At 40.0% G+C, this 15,794-nt stretch overlaps 1 protein-coding gene across 6 annotated transcripts in view; it reads left to right on the forward strand.

The window, feature by feature from the left end:
• Nucleotides 1-15,794, forward strand: part of MIPOL1 (mirror-image polydactyly 1) — a 372,872-nt gene that overhangs the window by 85,423 nt on the left and 271,655 nt on the right. For all 6 annotated transcript variants that reach the window (XM_032180229.2, XM_058429762.1, XM_058429759.1 and 3 more), the window contains exon 7: nt 4,553-4,682. In XM_032180229.2, coding sequence (XP_032036120.1) covers nt 4,553-4,682 — 130 coding nt within the window. The remainder of the gene's footprint in view (nt 1-4,552; nt 4,683-15,794) is intronic.

Below are 15,794 nucleotides of genomic sequence, written 5' to 3' on the forward strand. Positions count from 1 at the left end.
AGCCTCCCAAATAGCTGGGATTACAGGCGCATACCACCAGGCCTGGCTAATTTTTGTATTTTTAGTAGAGACAGGGTTTCACCATGTCTAATTGTTATTGAATAGTTCGAGTTCCTTGTATATTTTTGGTATTATTCTTTTAATTAATGTGTCATTTGCAGATATTTTCTCCTACACTATAGATTGTCTCTTATTATTGTTTTCTTAACTGTGTAGAAGCTTTTTAGTTTGATGTAATCCTATTAGTCTTTTTTTATTTTTCATTGCCTGTGCGTTTGGGGTCATATTCAAGAAGTCTCTGTTTAAACCAATGTCATGGAACTTTCCCCCTGTTTTTTCTTCTAGTAGTTTTATAGTTTCAAGTTTTATATTGTAGTCTTTAGTGCATTTTAAACTGATTCTTGAATAAGGGATGAGAGATGATGACTATTTTTATTCTGCATGTGGATGTCTAATTTTCCCAGCACCATTTATTGAAGAGATTATACTTTCTCCATTGTGTGTTCTTGGCACCTTTGTTGAAAATCAGTTGACCATAATTGTGTGGGTTTATTTCTGGGTGCTCTATCCTGTTCCACTGGTCAGTGTGTCTGTTTTTATGACAATACCATGCTGTTTTTTTGTTGTTTTGTTTGGTTTGGTTTTTTTGAGAAGAGTCTTGCTCTGTTGCCCAGGCTGGAGTACAGTGGCACAATCTCAGCTCACTGCAACCTCTGCCTCCCAGGTTCAAGTGATTCTCCTGCCTCAGCCTCCTGAGTAGCTGAGATTACTGGCACACACCACTATGCCCAGCTAATTTTTGTATTTTTGGTAGATACAGGGTTTCACCATGTTGACCAGGCTGGTCTCAAACTCTTGACCTCAGGTGATCCACCCGCCTCGGCCTCCCAAAGTGCTGGGATTACAGGCATGAGCCACTGCACCTAGCCATCATGCTCTTTTGATTACTCTGGCTTTGTGATATATTTTAAATGGTAGTTGCTTAAAATTGCTTTGGCTGTTTAGGGTCTTTTGTGATTCCGTATGAATTTTAGATTGTTTTTTCTATTTCTATTTCTGTTCCTATTTCTGTGAAGAATTACAGTAGAATTTTGATAGGGATTGCATTGAATCTTTAGAGTAATACCTTAATTTGAAAAACATTCTTATCATTTATAAATTCTATAACCAGTTTTTCTGTGTTTGTGCATGTGTGTTTTCTGGCATTTAAATTTTAACCTTAGAATACATAAATGGTAATGTCCTTTAAATGCACATATACATCTTTGGATTTGAAGTAGCATTAAAAAAAAAAAAGTGTTTTCTCTTGATCACACAGGACCAAAGAAGCCCTCTGTATGTAACACTTACAAACTAAAAGAGCATTTCAAAATTTTTCTGAAGTTTATTTTGTAGTTTGACAGTATAAATAAAATTTGGTTCAGCGATTCAGGTATTTGAGGCCCTCTTTGTCTAACATTGCAGTAATATTATTATTATTATTTGAGATGGAGTTTCGCTGTCATTGCCCAGGCTGGAGTGCAATGGCGTGCTCTCGGCTCACTGCAACCTCCACCTCCTGGGTTCAAGTGATTTCCTGCCTCAGCCACCTGTGTAGCTAGGATTGCAGGCATGCACCACCACATTGGATCCCTGCCCAAGGATTGTTACAGATTAATATACAGTTAATCAAGATAGTTATTAGGCCCAGCATGGTAGCTCACACCTATAATCCCAGCATTTTGGTAGGTCAAGGTGGGAGAATCACTTGAGCCCAGGAGTTCGAGACCAGCCTGGCCAACATAGTGAGACCTTGTCTCTACAAAAATATAAAAATTTGGTAGGCCGAGGCGGGAGAATCACTTGAGCCCAGAAATTTGAGACCAGCCTGGCTAACTTGGTGAAACCCAGCTGCAGCCTGGGAGGTAGAGGCTGCAGTAAGGTGTAATTGTGCCACTGCACTCAGTGTGGATGACAGAGCAAGACCCTGTCTCAAAAAAAAAAAAAAAAGGTAGTCATTGTATTTCTTAATTGTAAGTAGTGGAAAAGTGGTGGTAGAGTATTCAGCATGGATCTAATTAGCCAGTCAGTTCACACCCCAGGCAAAATGGCATAAAATTTCATTACACTACTCAAAACAATATGTAATTTAAAACTTATGAACTGTTTATTTCTGAAATGTTTCACAATATTTTCAGACTATGAATAACTGAAACTGTGGAAAAAGGAACTACAGATAAGACGGGACTACTGTATCAATTCCTCACGCTGTTTTTTTGTTTTTGTTGTTGTTGTTTGTTTGTGTGTTTGAGAGTCTCATTCTGTTGCCCGGGTTGGAGTGCAATAGCAAAATCTCGACTCACTGCAACCTCCGCCTCCTGGGTTCAAGCGATTTTCCTGCCTCAGCCTCCTGAGTAGCTGAGATCACAGGCGCCCGCCACCTCACCCAGCTAATTTTTTGTATTTTTAATAGAGATGGGGTTTTGCCATGTTGGCCAAGCTGGTCTCGAACTCCTGACCTCAGGTGATCCACGTGCCTCAGCCTCCCAAAGTGCTAGGATTACAGGTGTGAGCCACCACGCCTGGCGCCTCATGCTGTTTTGAAAGAGCCACTGCACCCAGCCAATATTTTTGATAAACTATTATTAATATAATTGTGGTATGCAGCATACAATATAGAATAGATTCTGAATAATTTTTCTTTCAGTCTCTTACATAATTTTTGCCTGCCAATGAAAAAGGCTAAAAATTGGGGAATTTTGACTTAGATTTTTAATATGTAAGTAAGTACAAAGTAATCAAAACCACATTATTAATATGTCTAGGAGTTAAGTCACATTGTGAGTCTGTGGTTTGAGTATGGTTACTGTAGTGGTAGAATGGAACTAACATTTGTTGATGATCCACTGTTTATTTATTTGGCCAAGAGCTTTCATATATTTTCTAATTTAATTTTTCATAACATCATGAATAGTGGTATTTTACCCATTTTATATACCTGAACTTCAACTAAAATAATTTAAGAAATTAACAAAAACAAACTTGCTAACCTTTAGTACCTTAAATCACAGTTAAAACTCATATTTTTCCACATACCATACTGTTTTCCATACTATGCAAGATACACCATGTTGGTTTCTCCAAGCTGTTATTATTGCCCTTACTGGAAGGATATTCTGTAGCACTTTGGCCTCCCAAAGTGCTGGGATTACAGGCATGAGCCACTGTGCCCAGCCCACATTGCAGTAATGTTTTAAAAATGATGTAAGATTTCAAACATACAAACAATAAAATTATGCTTAAGAAATGATAATTTTAGATAACATTAAAGCTCCTGATATAGTGCTGCAAAAATCTAGATGATGCCATTTGTATTAAAATCTGTATCAACAGTGCCCCCTGCTCTGTGCAGATGTGTACTACTATAACAGCACAGCATTGTCCTATTTTATTCTTCCCTTACCCATTTTCTTTCCTCCCCTTCCACCTTGCCACTGAGATAATTACTATTTTGAGTTTTCTGTTTATCCTTTCCATGATCATTGTATTATTATTATTTTTATTTGTGTATTTATTTATTTATATATTTATGTATGTATGTATTTATTTTTTTTTTTGAGACGGAGTCTCGCTTTGTCGCCCAGGCTGGAGTGCAGTGGCGCAATCTTGGCTCATTGCAACCTCCGCCTCCTGGGTTCATGCCAGTCTCCTGCCTCAGCCTCCGGAGTAGCTGGGACTACAGGCACCTGCCACCATGCCTGGCTAATTTTTTGTATTTTTAGTAGAGACGGGGTTTCACCATGTTAGCTGGGATGGTCTCGATCTCCTGACCTGGTGATCCACCTGCCTCGGCCTCCCAAAATGCTGGGATTATAGGCGTGAGCCACCGCGCCTGGCCTGCTCAGTGTATTATTTTTACTAATTGTGTCTGTTTATAAATAGTTAGTAGAGTTGTTTTGCTTTGAAACTTGCTATTTTTGTCAGCGTTTTGTTTTTGAGATTTGTCCATTTGTCCATAGTCAAGTCATTTTCAATGCTGGGTAGTATTCCATTCTGAATGTAATTTATTTATTCCAGTTAATATTGATGGACATTTGGGTTATGTCTAAGCTTTTGCTATTATAAGCAATGCTACAGTAAGTATTTTTATACATGTTTACATTTACATATGTGCATGAATTTCTCTAGGCTACATACCAAAGAGGGGATTTGCTAGCCTAGGCCTGTCTTCAACTTCAATAAACATTGCCAAATTGCTCTTCAGATGGTTGTAGAAATATATCTGCCTATCTGCAATATGTATGAGAGTTTTCTTTATTTCACAGGCTTACAACATTTGCTATTATCAGACCTTTAAATTTTTGCTTTAAATTTTTTAGGCGTATGAAGTGGTATCCCAGTTTTGCAGTACCTATTATTAAAAATAATATTTTCTGAATTGATTAATTGATATTAATTCAGTTTAATGAGTAGTCCTTACAATAATAATTACTTATGGCTTTTATTTTTGCTAAAGGTATACATTTCTCCTTTATTTTCTATGATTGATTGTGTGCTTTATATATTTTGGTAGCTCTGGTTGAAGAAGTGTATTTTGCGCAGAAGGAACGTGATGAAGCTGTTATGTCTAGACTGCAATTAGCCATTGAGGAGAGAGATGAAGCAATTGCACGAGCCAAGCATATGGAAATGTCTCTAAAAGTGTATGTACACATTTAAAACTCTGTATGATATTAGGAACACTTAAGAAGGCATGCTTTAGTTGGTAGCTACATATTCAAAAATGTGACTTATGCTTATATGTTACACTAAGAAATTGGGTATCTCCAGTCTTTTTCTTTTTTTCTTTTCTTTTTTTTTTTTTTTCTGAGATGGAGTCTCGCCCTGTTGCCCAGGCTGGAGTGCAGTGGCGCAATCTCAGTTCACTGCAACCTCCGCCTCCTGGGTTCAAGCGATTCCCCTGCTGCAGCCTCCCGAGTAGCTGAGACTACAGGAGCCTGCCACCACACCTAGCTAATTTTTTTTTTACTTTTTAGTAGAGATAGGGTTTCACCACGTTAGCCAGGATGGTCTCGGACTCCTAACCTTGTGATCCGCCCACCTCGGCCTCCCTAAGTGCTGGGATTACAGGCGTGAGCCACCGCGCTGGCCTCTCCAGTCTTTTTCTAAAACCTTTGGCATGCTAGTTTGCCTGTCAGGAATAGCAGTCAGTTTAAAAAAAGAAAGAAAGAAATGCACATCACTCTCAATATAATTACTTTCTTTATTTCTTCATAGTTTTATTGTTCCTTCATATGTGACTCCTCTTTTTATTATCTCCTCTTCTCCTCATTATCACTTTTAAAATTTATTTCAGTTCTCTGAGTCTTTCACTGCTCTCTGTTTAATATCCCCGTTCCTGTTCTTTACTACTTTTTACTTGCAGTTTTTTTAGCTTTGTTTTTTAAACTTGAGTGATACTTGAATAGGGTGGAGCCTAAGAATCTGCATTTTTTAAAGCAACCCAGGTAATTCTGATAGGTAAATGATGGACTACACTTAGAGAAACAATGCCCTAGAAATATGTACTTTTCAAATTCTAATGTACAATCCGATCACTTGGGGGATCTTGTCAGAATGCAGATTCTGGTTTATTAGGCCTGGGTTGGAACTGGAGATTCTGTCCTTAAAACAAGCTCCCAGATGTTACACATGATGCTAGTCTAAGGAATATGCTTTGGGTCGAAAGGCACTAGAACATCTAGAAATATATTACCTGTACAGATAGATAGAATCCAGTGATCTAATATTTAATGATCAGTCAGCATACTTATGTCATGCTTACTTTGTCCAGTGTTGTACTAGGCTCTGTGGAGGAACAGAGTAAAGTGCTAATTAAAATATGGTTCACTGGGGAGACAAAAAGCCATAAATAATTAATAATATGTGTTCAAGTTGTAATTAGGTAACATTTGTTTTTTGTTTAGATTAATGGCTTTGTTTTTTTTTGAAGATTGATAGGCTCATTATAGAGCATTAAACTCACTGAAAAAAACAAATCAAGAAACAAAAAAATTCACCTAAATTCCACAATGCCTATTCCAAAATAACCATCTTTATCTATAAGGAAACATTGTTTCAAATATTTTCTCTTATATACTTAAATATCATTACCTAGAAGGATAGATGGCTTGGGGTTGATTGGAGGTAGCCATAAAATTAATTGGATAAAAATCAATTCATTCTCTATATGTTGTTGTATTTGAAAAGCAGTGTAATGTAGAGACTGAGAGCACAGATTCTGAACCCAATCTGTCTTTGAATATTGGTTCTGCTGCTTCCTTGCTGTATAGCGATGGACAAATTACCCAAAGTCTTTAAGGCTCGGTTTTTTTGGTCTACAAAATATATATAATAGAGCAGGTTATGAGGACTTATACAGGTTGTCGTAAGGACTGAATTACTTGTTGACTATATATGTATATATGTAAAATATTTTGTATATGTTTAAAAGTATATATATATGTATGGGTTGGTTGGTTGTTCAGACACAGAGTCTTGCTATATCACACAGGCTGGAGTGCAGTGGTGCAATCAGAGCTCATTGCAGACTTGAACTGGGCTCCAGTGATCCTCCTACCTCAGCCTCCCAAGGAGCTATGACTACAGGGACTTCAGGCACATGCCACCATGCTTGGCTAATTTTTAAAGGTTTTTGTAGAGATGGGGTCTCACTGTGTGGCCCAGGCTGGTGTCAAACTCTGGGCCTCATGCGATCCTCTTACCTTGGCTTTCCAAAGCACTGAGATTACAGGCATGAGCCATTGCACCTAGCCAAATTACTGAATATTGAAAAATATGTGGCTTATAGTGGGTGCCATGTGTTAACTTGAATTTAAGAGTAATAGTCAATTGAAGTGAAACTGAAGAAAATTTTGAACTTCATGCAATATTTTCTCTCAATAAGCTATATTAATTTTCTAAATGCCCTTCTAATATTAACAAATGAGACTGAAAAAAAGGGGGTGTTGGAGTCATCCAATTTTTTTCTTTTTCTTTTATTTTATTTAATCTATATTTATTTTTTAAAATTGAATAGAGCCAAGGTTTCACCATGTTGCCCAGGCTGCTCTCGAACTCCTGGACTCAAGCAATCTGCCTGCCTCAGCCTCCCAAAGTGCTAGGATTACAGGCGTGAGCCACCGGGCCTGGTCAGAATTTTCTCATTAATTGTTTCAGTTGACAATATCATGTGACTCTCAGGTGTGAATTGACCTTAAAAGAAGAAGTTGAAGTAAAATCAATATAAGTAGAGAGTTTATTGGGGCTAAGCTTGAGGATTGCAGCCTGGGAGCTCAGATTCACGTTGCCCTGAAATACACTTCTATTAGCAGGAGTTAAAAATGGACTTTTATTAATTGTTTTCTTTTTTTAAGTTCTTAAGGTTTTTTTTTTTTTTAATAGAGATGGGGTCTTGCTGTGTTGCCCAGGCTGGTCTTGCACTCCTAAGCTCAAGCATTCTGCCCACCTTGACCTCCCAAAATGCTGGGATTACAGGTCTTAGGCACGGCACCTGGCCAGGAGTGAATTTTTAAATGCAAAAAAGAGAGATAGGGAGTGGGCTGATACAAAGTTTGTCAGGAACTGTAATTACTTTACAAGAAATAACATTAATTAGTGATTGGCTGTACATTGTTAAGCTATAGGGTGTGGGTCATAGTGTCTGGTATGGCATTATTAGGTTAATTTATAGCTACTTGTGGCAATAGCAAACAGTTTGAAGAGATGAATAGAGGCTGGACATGGTAGCTCACACCTGTAATCTCAACACTTTGAGAGACTGAGGTAGGAGGATTGCTTGAGTCCAGGAGTTCAAGACCATTGTGGGCAACATAGTGGGATCCTGTTTCTACTAAAAAAATATTTAAAAAATTTAGCATGACATGGTGATAAATGTCTCTAGTCCCAGCTACTTTTTAGACTGAGGTGGGAGGATCGCTTGAGCCCCAGAGATGGAGGCTGCAGTGAACCTGTGCACTCCAGCCTGGGTGACAGAGCAAAATCCTGTCTCAAGAAAAAAAAAAAAGATGAATACATAGCTCAGAGGGTGGCAAGTAGGACATGATTGCAGTCTCATTTTCATTCTTTCTGGGCCTGATAATTAAAAGGGCTTGCATTCCTCAGATAAAAGTTCTTTTCTCATATGAAAGAAAGAAAGAAGCACTTTAAAACTCCACTTTTTTCATTATGAATTTCACATTAAAAAATCTGTAAAAGTTGTATTCATTTCTATAGCCATGTTAGTTTTTATAGCCAAAGTGTGCCCTGTTGTTTAATCTTAACTTTAAAAGGATTGAATAATCATTGCTGGAAGTTTTATCATAGATAGCATTTTTATCCCTGAGTTTTTTATTGTGAGGAATCCCTGGGTGTGTCAGTGGAAACAAAAACACAAACTCAGTGCGCTTCTTTTCTCTTATTCAACACAACAGTCAACACAGAAGCCTTTTTTGACCAAATGTGTAGTTATTTCCCCCACACACCAAGTAAGCAGTTCTGCAGTGGACACCAGCTGAGTGTCCTCCAATTAAATTCTGACACTATCTACCTGGAAAAAAGCATCAGATCTCATAGGTTGAGGGCTCAGTCCCACAAGACTGGCCCTGCTTCAGACAAAAATCGTTAAGTCCAGGCCTCCAAAACTTCTAACTGACCAGCTTCAAGTTAGGGTTCATACAGTCCCCTCTTTGGGTTCAATTAATTTGTTAGAGCAGCTCACAGAACTGAGGGAATCTTACTTACATTTATTATAAAGGATATGACAAAGGATACAGATGAAGAGATGCATAGGCCAAGGTATGGGGGAAGAGGTGCAGAGCTTCCATGCCCTCCTTGGGTACACCACCCTCCAGGAACCTCCACATGTTCAGCTATTAGGATGCTCTAGGAATCCTGTTCTTTTGGGCCTTTTATGGAGACTTCATTACGTAGGCATGATTGGTTAAACCATTGCCCACTGGTGATCAACTGCCAGGCCCCTCTGCAGAGGTTGGGGGTTGAAGCTCAAAGTTACAACGTTTTAATCATGCAACCTTCCTCATGAACAGCTTCCATCCAGAAGGTATTTAAGGGCTGCCGGCTATCAGTTAATCATTAGCATACAAAAAGACATCACTTTGGAGATTCCCTGTAGGTGAGGAAAGGGGTAGGGGAGTGGAATGATGACCAAATATGTATTTCACAATGTCACAGCAGGTGAATGAATTTTACTTTCAAAGGAAGAGCTCATAAATACCTTATTCTCTGATTTAACATGCTTCAAATTGGCTGTGTGTTATCCTTGTATTCAAATTTTTTGTGAATATAATTCTTGAGTCAAATATCCTTTTATTCCAAACATTGTAAAAATGTTACTCTCTTGTCTTCTGACATTGTTTGCCTGAAAAGAAGTCTTGACAGATTCCCCATCCCCTTGTGTGTGTGGGTTTTGTTTGTTTGTTTCGTTTTTTGAGACAGAGTCTGGCTCTGTCGCCCAAGCTGGAGAGCAGTGACGTGATCTCAGCTCACCGCAACCTCCGCCTCCCAGGTCCAAGCTATTTTCCCACCTCAGCCTCCCAAATAACTGGGACTACAGGTGAGTGCCACCATACCTGGCTAATTTCTGTATTTTTAGTAGAGATGGGGTTTCACCACATTGGCCAGGCTGGTCTGGAACTCCTGACTTCAAGTGATCCACCCGCCTCAGCCTCCCAAAGTACTGGGATTACAGGCATGAGCCACTGTGCCCAGCTGTATGTGTGTGTGTTTGTCTGTCTTTTTTTTTGTCAGATACCTGAAGGATTCATCCTTTTTTCTTAAAGTAGGGCTGAATCAGGGCAATTGTTCATCATTCTTTAATACGGTTTTGGGGACCACAGCATGCTTTTCAAAGGATTATTTGATTCTTCCTTTATTTCATGGAAATTTTACCTTTTTAAAAAAACTTAACTTTTATTTTAAGTTCAGGGGTACATTTGCAGGTTATTATATAAGTAAACTTGGGTTGTGGAGTTTTTTTTGTACAGATTATTTCATCACCCCAGTATTAAGCCTAGTATCCATTAGTTATTTTTCCTGATCCTGTACTTCCTCCCACGCCCCACGCTCCAATAGGCCCCAGTGTCTGTTGTTCCACTCTATGTGTCCATATGTTCTCATAAGTTAGCTCCCACTTATAAGTGATAACATGGGGTATTTGGTTTTCTGTTCCGGCATTAGTTTGCTAAGAATAATGGCCTCCAGCTCCATCCATGTTCCTGTGAAGGAAATGATCTTGTGCTTTTTTATAGTTCCATACTATTATTTCATGGAAATTTTACTTTCTAAAGAGGTTTTTTTGTAGAGATAGGGTCCTGCTTATTGCCCAGGCTGGTCTCAAACTCCTGGCTTCAAGCAATCCTCCCTCCTTGGCCTCCCAAGGTGCTGGGATTATAGCTGTGAGCAATCACAACTGGCTCATGAAAATTTTAGGTCTACAAATGTTTTGGTTTTTAGGTTTTCTACTTTAGAAACTCCAGATATACTTATATGGGACATTTTTTGTCCTTATGTGTTATCTGTTCAATAATGATTAATATTTTAATCTGCTTTTGCATTGACTTTGATGATTGCAAATCTTTCCTTTATGTTGGTAATACCAATTGTCATTGTTCTTTTCCATGGTCTTTCTAATTAATTTATGTAATTTTTATTTATTTGTTTATTTTTGATTCTCAACTTATTTCCTTAAGTTTTATATTTCTCTTTTCACTTTATTGTTTTAGCCCCTTCTCTTTTATTTTATAGAAATGATTTTCTTTTCTTTTTCTTTATAAAATGCCAGCCATGGGTAGGAAAATTTTCTTCTTTCCCTTGTGTCTTATTTCATTCATGCTGCCGCAATAGTAGAGTATCTGAGACTAGGTAATTTATAATGAACAGAAATTTATTGGCTCACAGTTCTGGAGGTTTGAAATCCAAGATCGAGGTGCTGGCATCTTTCAAGGGCCTTCTTGCCAAGTCATCACATGGTGGAAAGCAGAAGGGCAAAAAGAGGCAAAAGGGAGCTAAACTTGCCCTTCTATAATGACGTTAATTCAATCCACAAGAGAGGAGCCTAGTGGCCTAATCACCTCTCAAAGGTCTTACTTCTTAATACTATTACAATGGCAATTAATTTTTTTTTTTTTTTTAAGAGAAGGAGTCTCCCTCTGTCACCCAGGCTGGAGTGCAGTGGCGCAGTCTCGGCTCACTGCAAGCTCTGCCTCCCGGGTTCATGCCATTCTTCTGCCTCAGCCTCCTAAGTAGCTGGGGCTACAGGTGCCTGCCACCATGCCTGGCTAATTTTTTGTATTTTTAGTAGAGACGGGGTTTCACTTTGTTAGCCAGGATGGTCTCTGTCTCTGGACATCATGATCCACCCGCCTTGGCCTCCCAAAGTGCTGGGATTACAGGTGTGAACCACCATGCCCAGCTGGCAATTAAATTTTAACATGAGTTTTGGAGAGGACAAGCATTCAAATCATAGCACGTTGGTTTATGTTTTCTTGTTTTATTATGAACTAGTTTCTTTTGCATGTTTTGTATTGTATTTGTGGTGTATTCGTAGTTGTCACATCATTTCTTTGCATCTTGCTCGTACTTGAAATAGGCAATTTTGTCAAAAACTTTTAGCAGAACAGGATGGTACAAGTGAATTTCCTTAATAAACTTTTTTTTTTTTTTTTTTGAGAAGGAGTCTTACGTCTTGCTTTTTTCGCCCAGGCTGGAATGCAGTGGTTGTGTTCTTGGCTCACTGCAACCTCTGCCTCCTGGGTTCAAGCTATTCTCCTGCCTCAGCCTCCTGAGTTGCTGGGTTTATAGGCACCTGCCACCACCCCCGGCTAATTTTTGTACTTTTAGTAGCAACGGGGTTTCACCATGTTGACCAGGCTGGTCTCGAACTCCTGACCTCAGGTCATCTGCCTGCCTCGGCCTCCCAAAGTGCTGGGATTACAGGTGTTAGCCACCATGCCCAATAACATGCCTAATAAACATTTTATTTTCAGGTGTGTTTGCCTTCTCTGAGCTGCCATTTCTTGGCAAGGCATTGCTCTTGCTACTTTTCTATATAACCCTAGGGCAATGGGATGGGAATGGAGTTTGGTAAGACCTCTGTGGGACTGTATGCTCCTTTTGCTGGAGGTTCTGTCTTTTGCCTATGGGATTTTGTTTGGTGCCAAACATTAAGGGTTCATGCTATCTGGCCTCTCTATACGTATCCTAATTTCATGGGGATATTGCTTTTGGGCTCTTATTTTTTTCACTATTGTAGTAAAACATAGCCAGCCTTGATTCTTGCTTCCTCTGTACAGATTCTTAGGTAATAAGGCTTTTCTTCGTGAAAAGTTTTTGTTACTTTTCTCTGGGCTGTCTACTCAACTCATTCTCAGATTATTTCTAAGCTGTGTGGTATCAGTGAAAAATTCTGTTTTGTTAGCCCACTGTCTTCCCAACACCTGTTTCATAGGTAATCTCGCCAAAATAATCATCTTTGCACCCTGCACCCCCTCCCTATTTTAAAATATTACTACACGGAACCAAGATGGCCGAATAGGAACAGCCCCAGTCTACAGCTCCCAGCGTGAGTGACGCAGAAGACGGGTGATTTCTGCATTTCCAACTGAGGTACCGGGTTCATCTCACTGGGAAGTGCCAGACAGCGGGTGCAGGACAGTGAGTGCAGCACACCGTGCATGAACTGAAGCAGGGCGAGGCATCGCCTCACCCGGGAAGCACAAGGGATCAGGGAATTCCCTTTCCTGGTCAAAGAAAGGGGTGACAGACAGCACCTGGAAAATCGGGTCACTCCCACCCTAATACTGCGCTTTTCCAACAGGCTTATCAAATGGCACACCAGGAGATTATATCCCGCACCTGGCTTGGAGGGTCCTACACCCACGGAGCCTCACTCATTGCTAGCACAGCAGTCTGAGATCAAACAGCAAGGTGGCAGCGAGGCTGGGGGAGGGGCACCGGCCATTGCTCAGGCTTGAGTAGGTAAACAAAGCAGCCAGGAAGCTTGAACTGGGCGGAGCCTACCACAGCTCAAGGAGGCCTGCCTGCCTCTGTAGGCTCCACCTCTGGGGGCAGGGCACAGACAAACAAAAGGCAGCAATAAACTCTGCAGACTTAAATGTCCTTGTCTGACAGCTTTGAAGGAGTAGTGGTTCTCCCGGCACGCAGCTGGAGATCTGAGAACGGGCAGACTGCCTCCTCAAGTGGGTCCCTGACCCCTGAGTAGCCTAACTGGGAGGCACCCCCCAGTAGGGGCAGACTGACACCTCACACAGCCAGGTACTCCTCTGAGACAAAACTTCCAGAGGAATGATCAGGCAGCAGCATTTGCGGTTCACCAATATCTGCTGTTCTGCAGCCACCACTGCTGATACCCAGGCAAACGGTCTGGAGTGGACCTCCAGTAAACTCCAACAGACCTGCAGCTGAGGGTCCTGACTGTTAGAAGGAAAACTAACAAACAGATAGGACGTCCACACCAAAAGCCCATCTGTACGTCACCATCATCAAAGACCAAAGGTAGATAAAACCACAAAGATGGGGAAAAAACAGAGCAGAAAAACTGGAAACTCTAAAAATCAGAGCGCCTCTCCTCCTCCAAAGGAACGCAGATCCTCACCAGCAAAGGAACAAAGCTGGACGGAGAATGACTTTGACGAGTTGAGAGAGGAAGGCTTCAGAAGATCAAACTACTCCGAGCTAAAGGAAGAAGTCTGAACCAATGGCAAAGAAGTTAAAAACTTTGAAAAAAAATTAGACAAATGGATAACTAGAATAATCAATGCAGAGAAGTCCTTAAAGGACCTGATGGAGCTGAAAACATGGCACAAGAACTACGTGAAGAATACACAAGCCTCAGTAACTGATGCGATAATGTGGAAGAAAGGGTGTCATCGATGGAAGATGAAAGATTGAAATGAAGTGTGAAGAGAAGTTTAGAGAAAAAGGAATAAAAAGAAACGAGCAAAGCCTCCAAGAAATATGGGACTATGTGAAAAGACCAAATCTACGTCTGATTGGTGTACCTGAAAGTGATGGGGAGAATGGAACCAAGTTGGAAAACACTCTGCAGGATATTATCCAGGAGAACTTCCCCAATCTAGCAAGGCAGGCCAACATTCAAATTCAGGAAATACAGAGAATGCCACAAAGATACTCCTCAAGAAGAGCAACTCCAAGACACATAATTGTCAGATTTGCCAAAGTTGAAATGAAGGAAAAAATGTTAAGGGCAGCCACAGAGAAAGGTCGGGTTACCCACAAAGGGAAGCCCATCAGACTAACTGCTGATCTCTCAGCAGAAACTCTAAAAGCCAGAAGAGAGTGGGGGCCAATATTCAACATTCTTAAAGAAAAGAATTTTCAACCCGGAATTTCATATCCAGCCAAACTAAGCTTCATAAGTGAAGGAGAAATAAAATACTTGACAGACAAGCAAATGCTGAGAGATTTTGTCACCACCAGGCCTGCCCTAAAAGAGCTCCTGAAGGAAGCACTAAACATGGAAAGGAACAACCAGTACCAGCCACTGCAAAAACATGCCAAATTGTAAAGACCATCATGACTAGGAAGAAACTGCATTAACTAATGGGCAAAATAACCAGCTAACATCATAATGACAGGATCAAATTCACACAAAACAATACTAACCTTAAATGTAAATGGGCTAAATGCTCCAATTAAAAGGCACAGACTGGCAAATTAGATAAAGAGTCCAGACCCATCGATGTGCTGTACTCAGGAAACCCATCTCACTGCAGAGACACACATACACTCAAAATAAAGGGATAGAGGAAGATCTACCAAGCAAATGGAAAACAAAAAAAGGCAGGGGTTGCAATCCCAGTCTCGGATAAAACAGACTTTAAACCAACAAAGATCAAAAGAGACAAAGAAGGCCATTACATAATGGTAAAGGGATCAATTCAACAAGAAGAACTAACTATCCTAAATACATATGCACCCAATACAGGAGCACCCAGATTCATAAAGCAAGTCCTTAGTGACCTACAAAGTGACTTAGATCCCCACACAATAATAATGGGAGACTTTAACACCCCACTGTCAACATTAGACAGATCAATGAGACAGAAAGTTAACAAGGATATCCAGGAATGAACACAGCTTTGCACCAAGCGGACCTAATAGACATCTACAGAACTCTCCACCCCGAATCAACAGAATATACATTCTTTTCAGGACCACACCACACCTATTCCAAAATGGACCACATAGTTGGTAGTAAAGCACACCTCAGCTAATGTAAAAGAACAGAAATTATAACAAACTGTCTCTCAGACCACAGTGCAATCAAACTAGAACTCAGGATTAAGAAACTCACTCAAAACCGCTCAACTACATGGAAACTTAACAACCTGCTCCTGAATGACTACTGGGTACATAATGAAATGAAGGCAGAAATAAAGATGTTCTTTGAAATCAGCGAGAACAAAGACACAACATACCAGAATCTCTGGGACACATTCAAAGCAGTGTGTAGAGGGAAATTTATAGCACTAAATGCCCACAAGAGAAAGCAGGAAAGATCTAAAGTTGACACCCTAACATCATTAAAAGAAGTAGAGAAGCAAGATCAAACACATTCAAAAGCTAGCAGAAGGCAAGAAATAACTAAGATCAGAGCAGAACTGAAGGAAATAGAGACACAAAAAACCCTTCAAAAAAATCAATGAATCCAGAAGCTGGTTTTTTGAAAAGATCAACAAAATTGATAGACTGCTAGCAAGACTAATAAAGAAGAA

This window comes from Hylobates moloch, unplaced genomic scaffold (genome assembly GCF_009828535.3).
Source record: "Hylobates moloch isolate HMO894 unplaced genomic scaffold, HMol_V3 SCAFFOLD_16, whole genome shotgun sequence".
NCBI classification, from domain to species: domain Eukaryota; kingdom Metazoa; phylum Chordata; class Mammalia; order Primates; family Hylobatidae; genus Hylobates; species Hylobates moloch.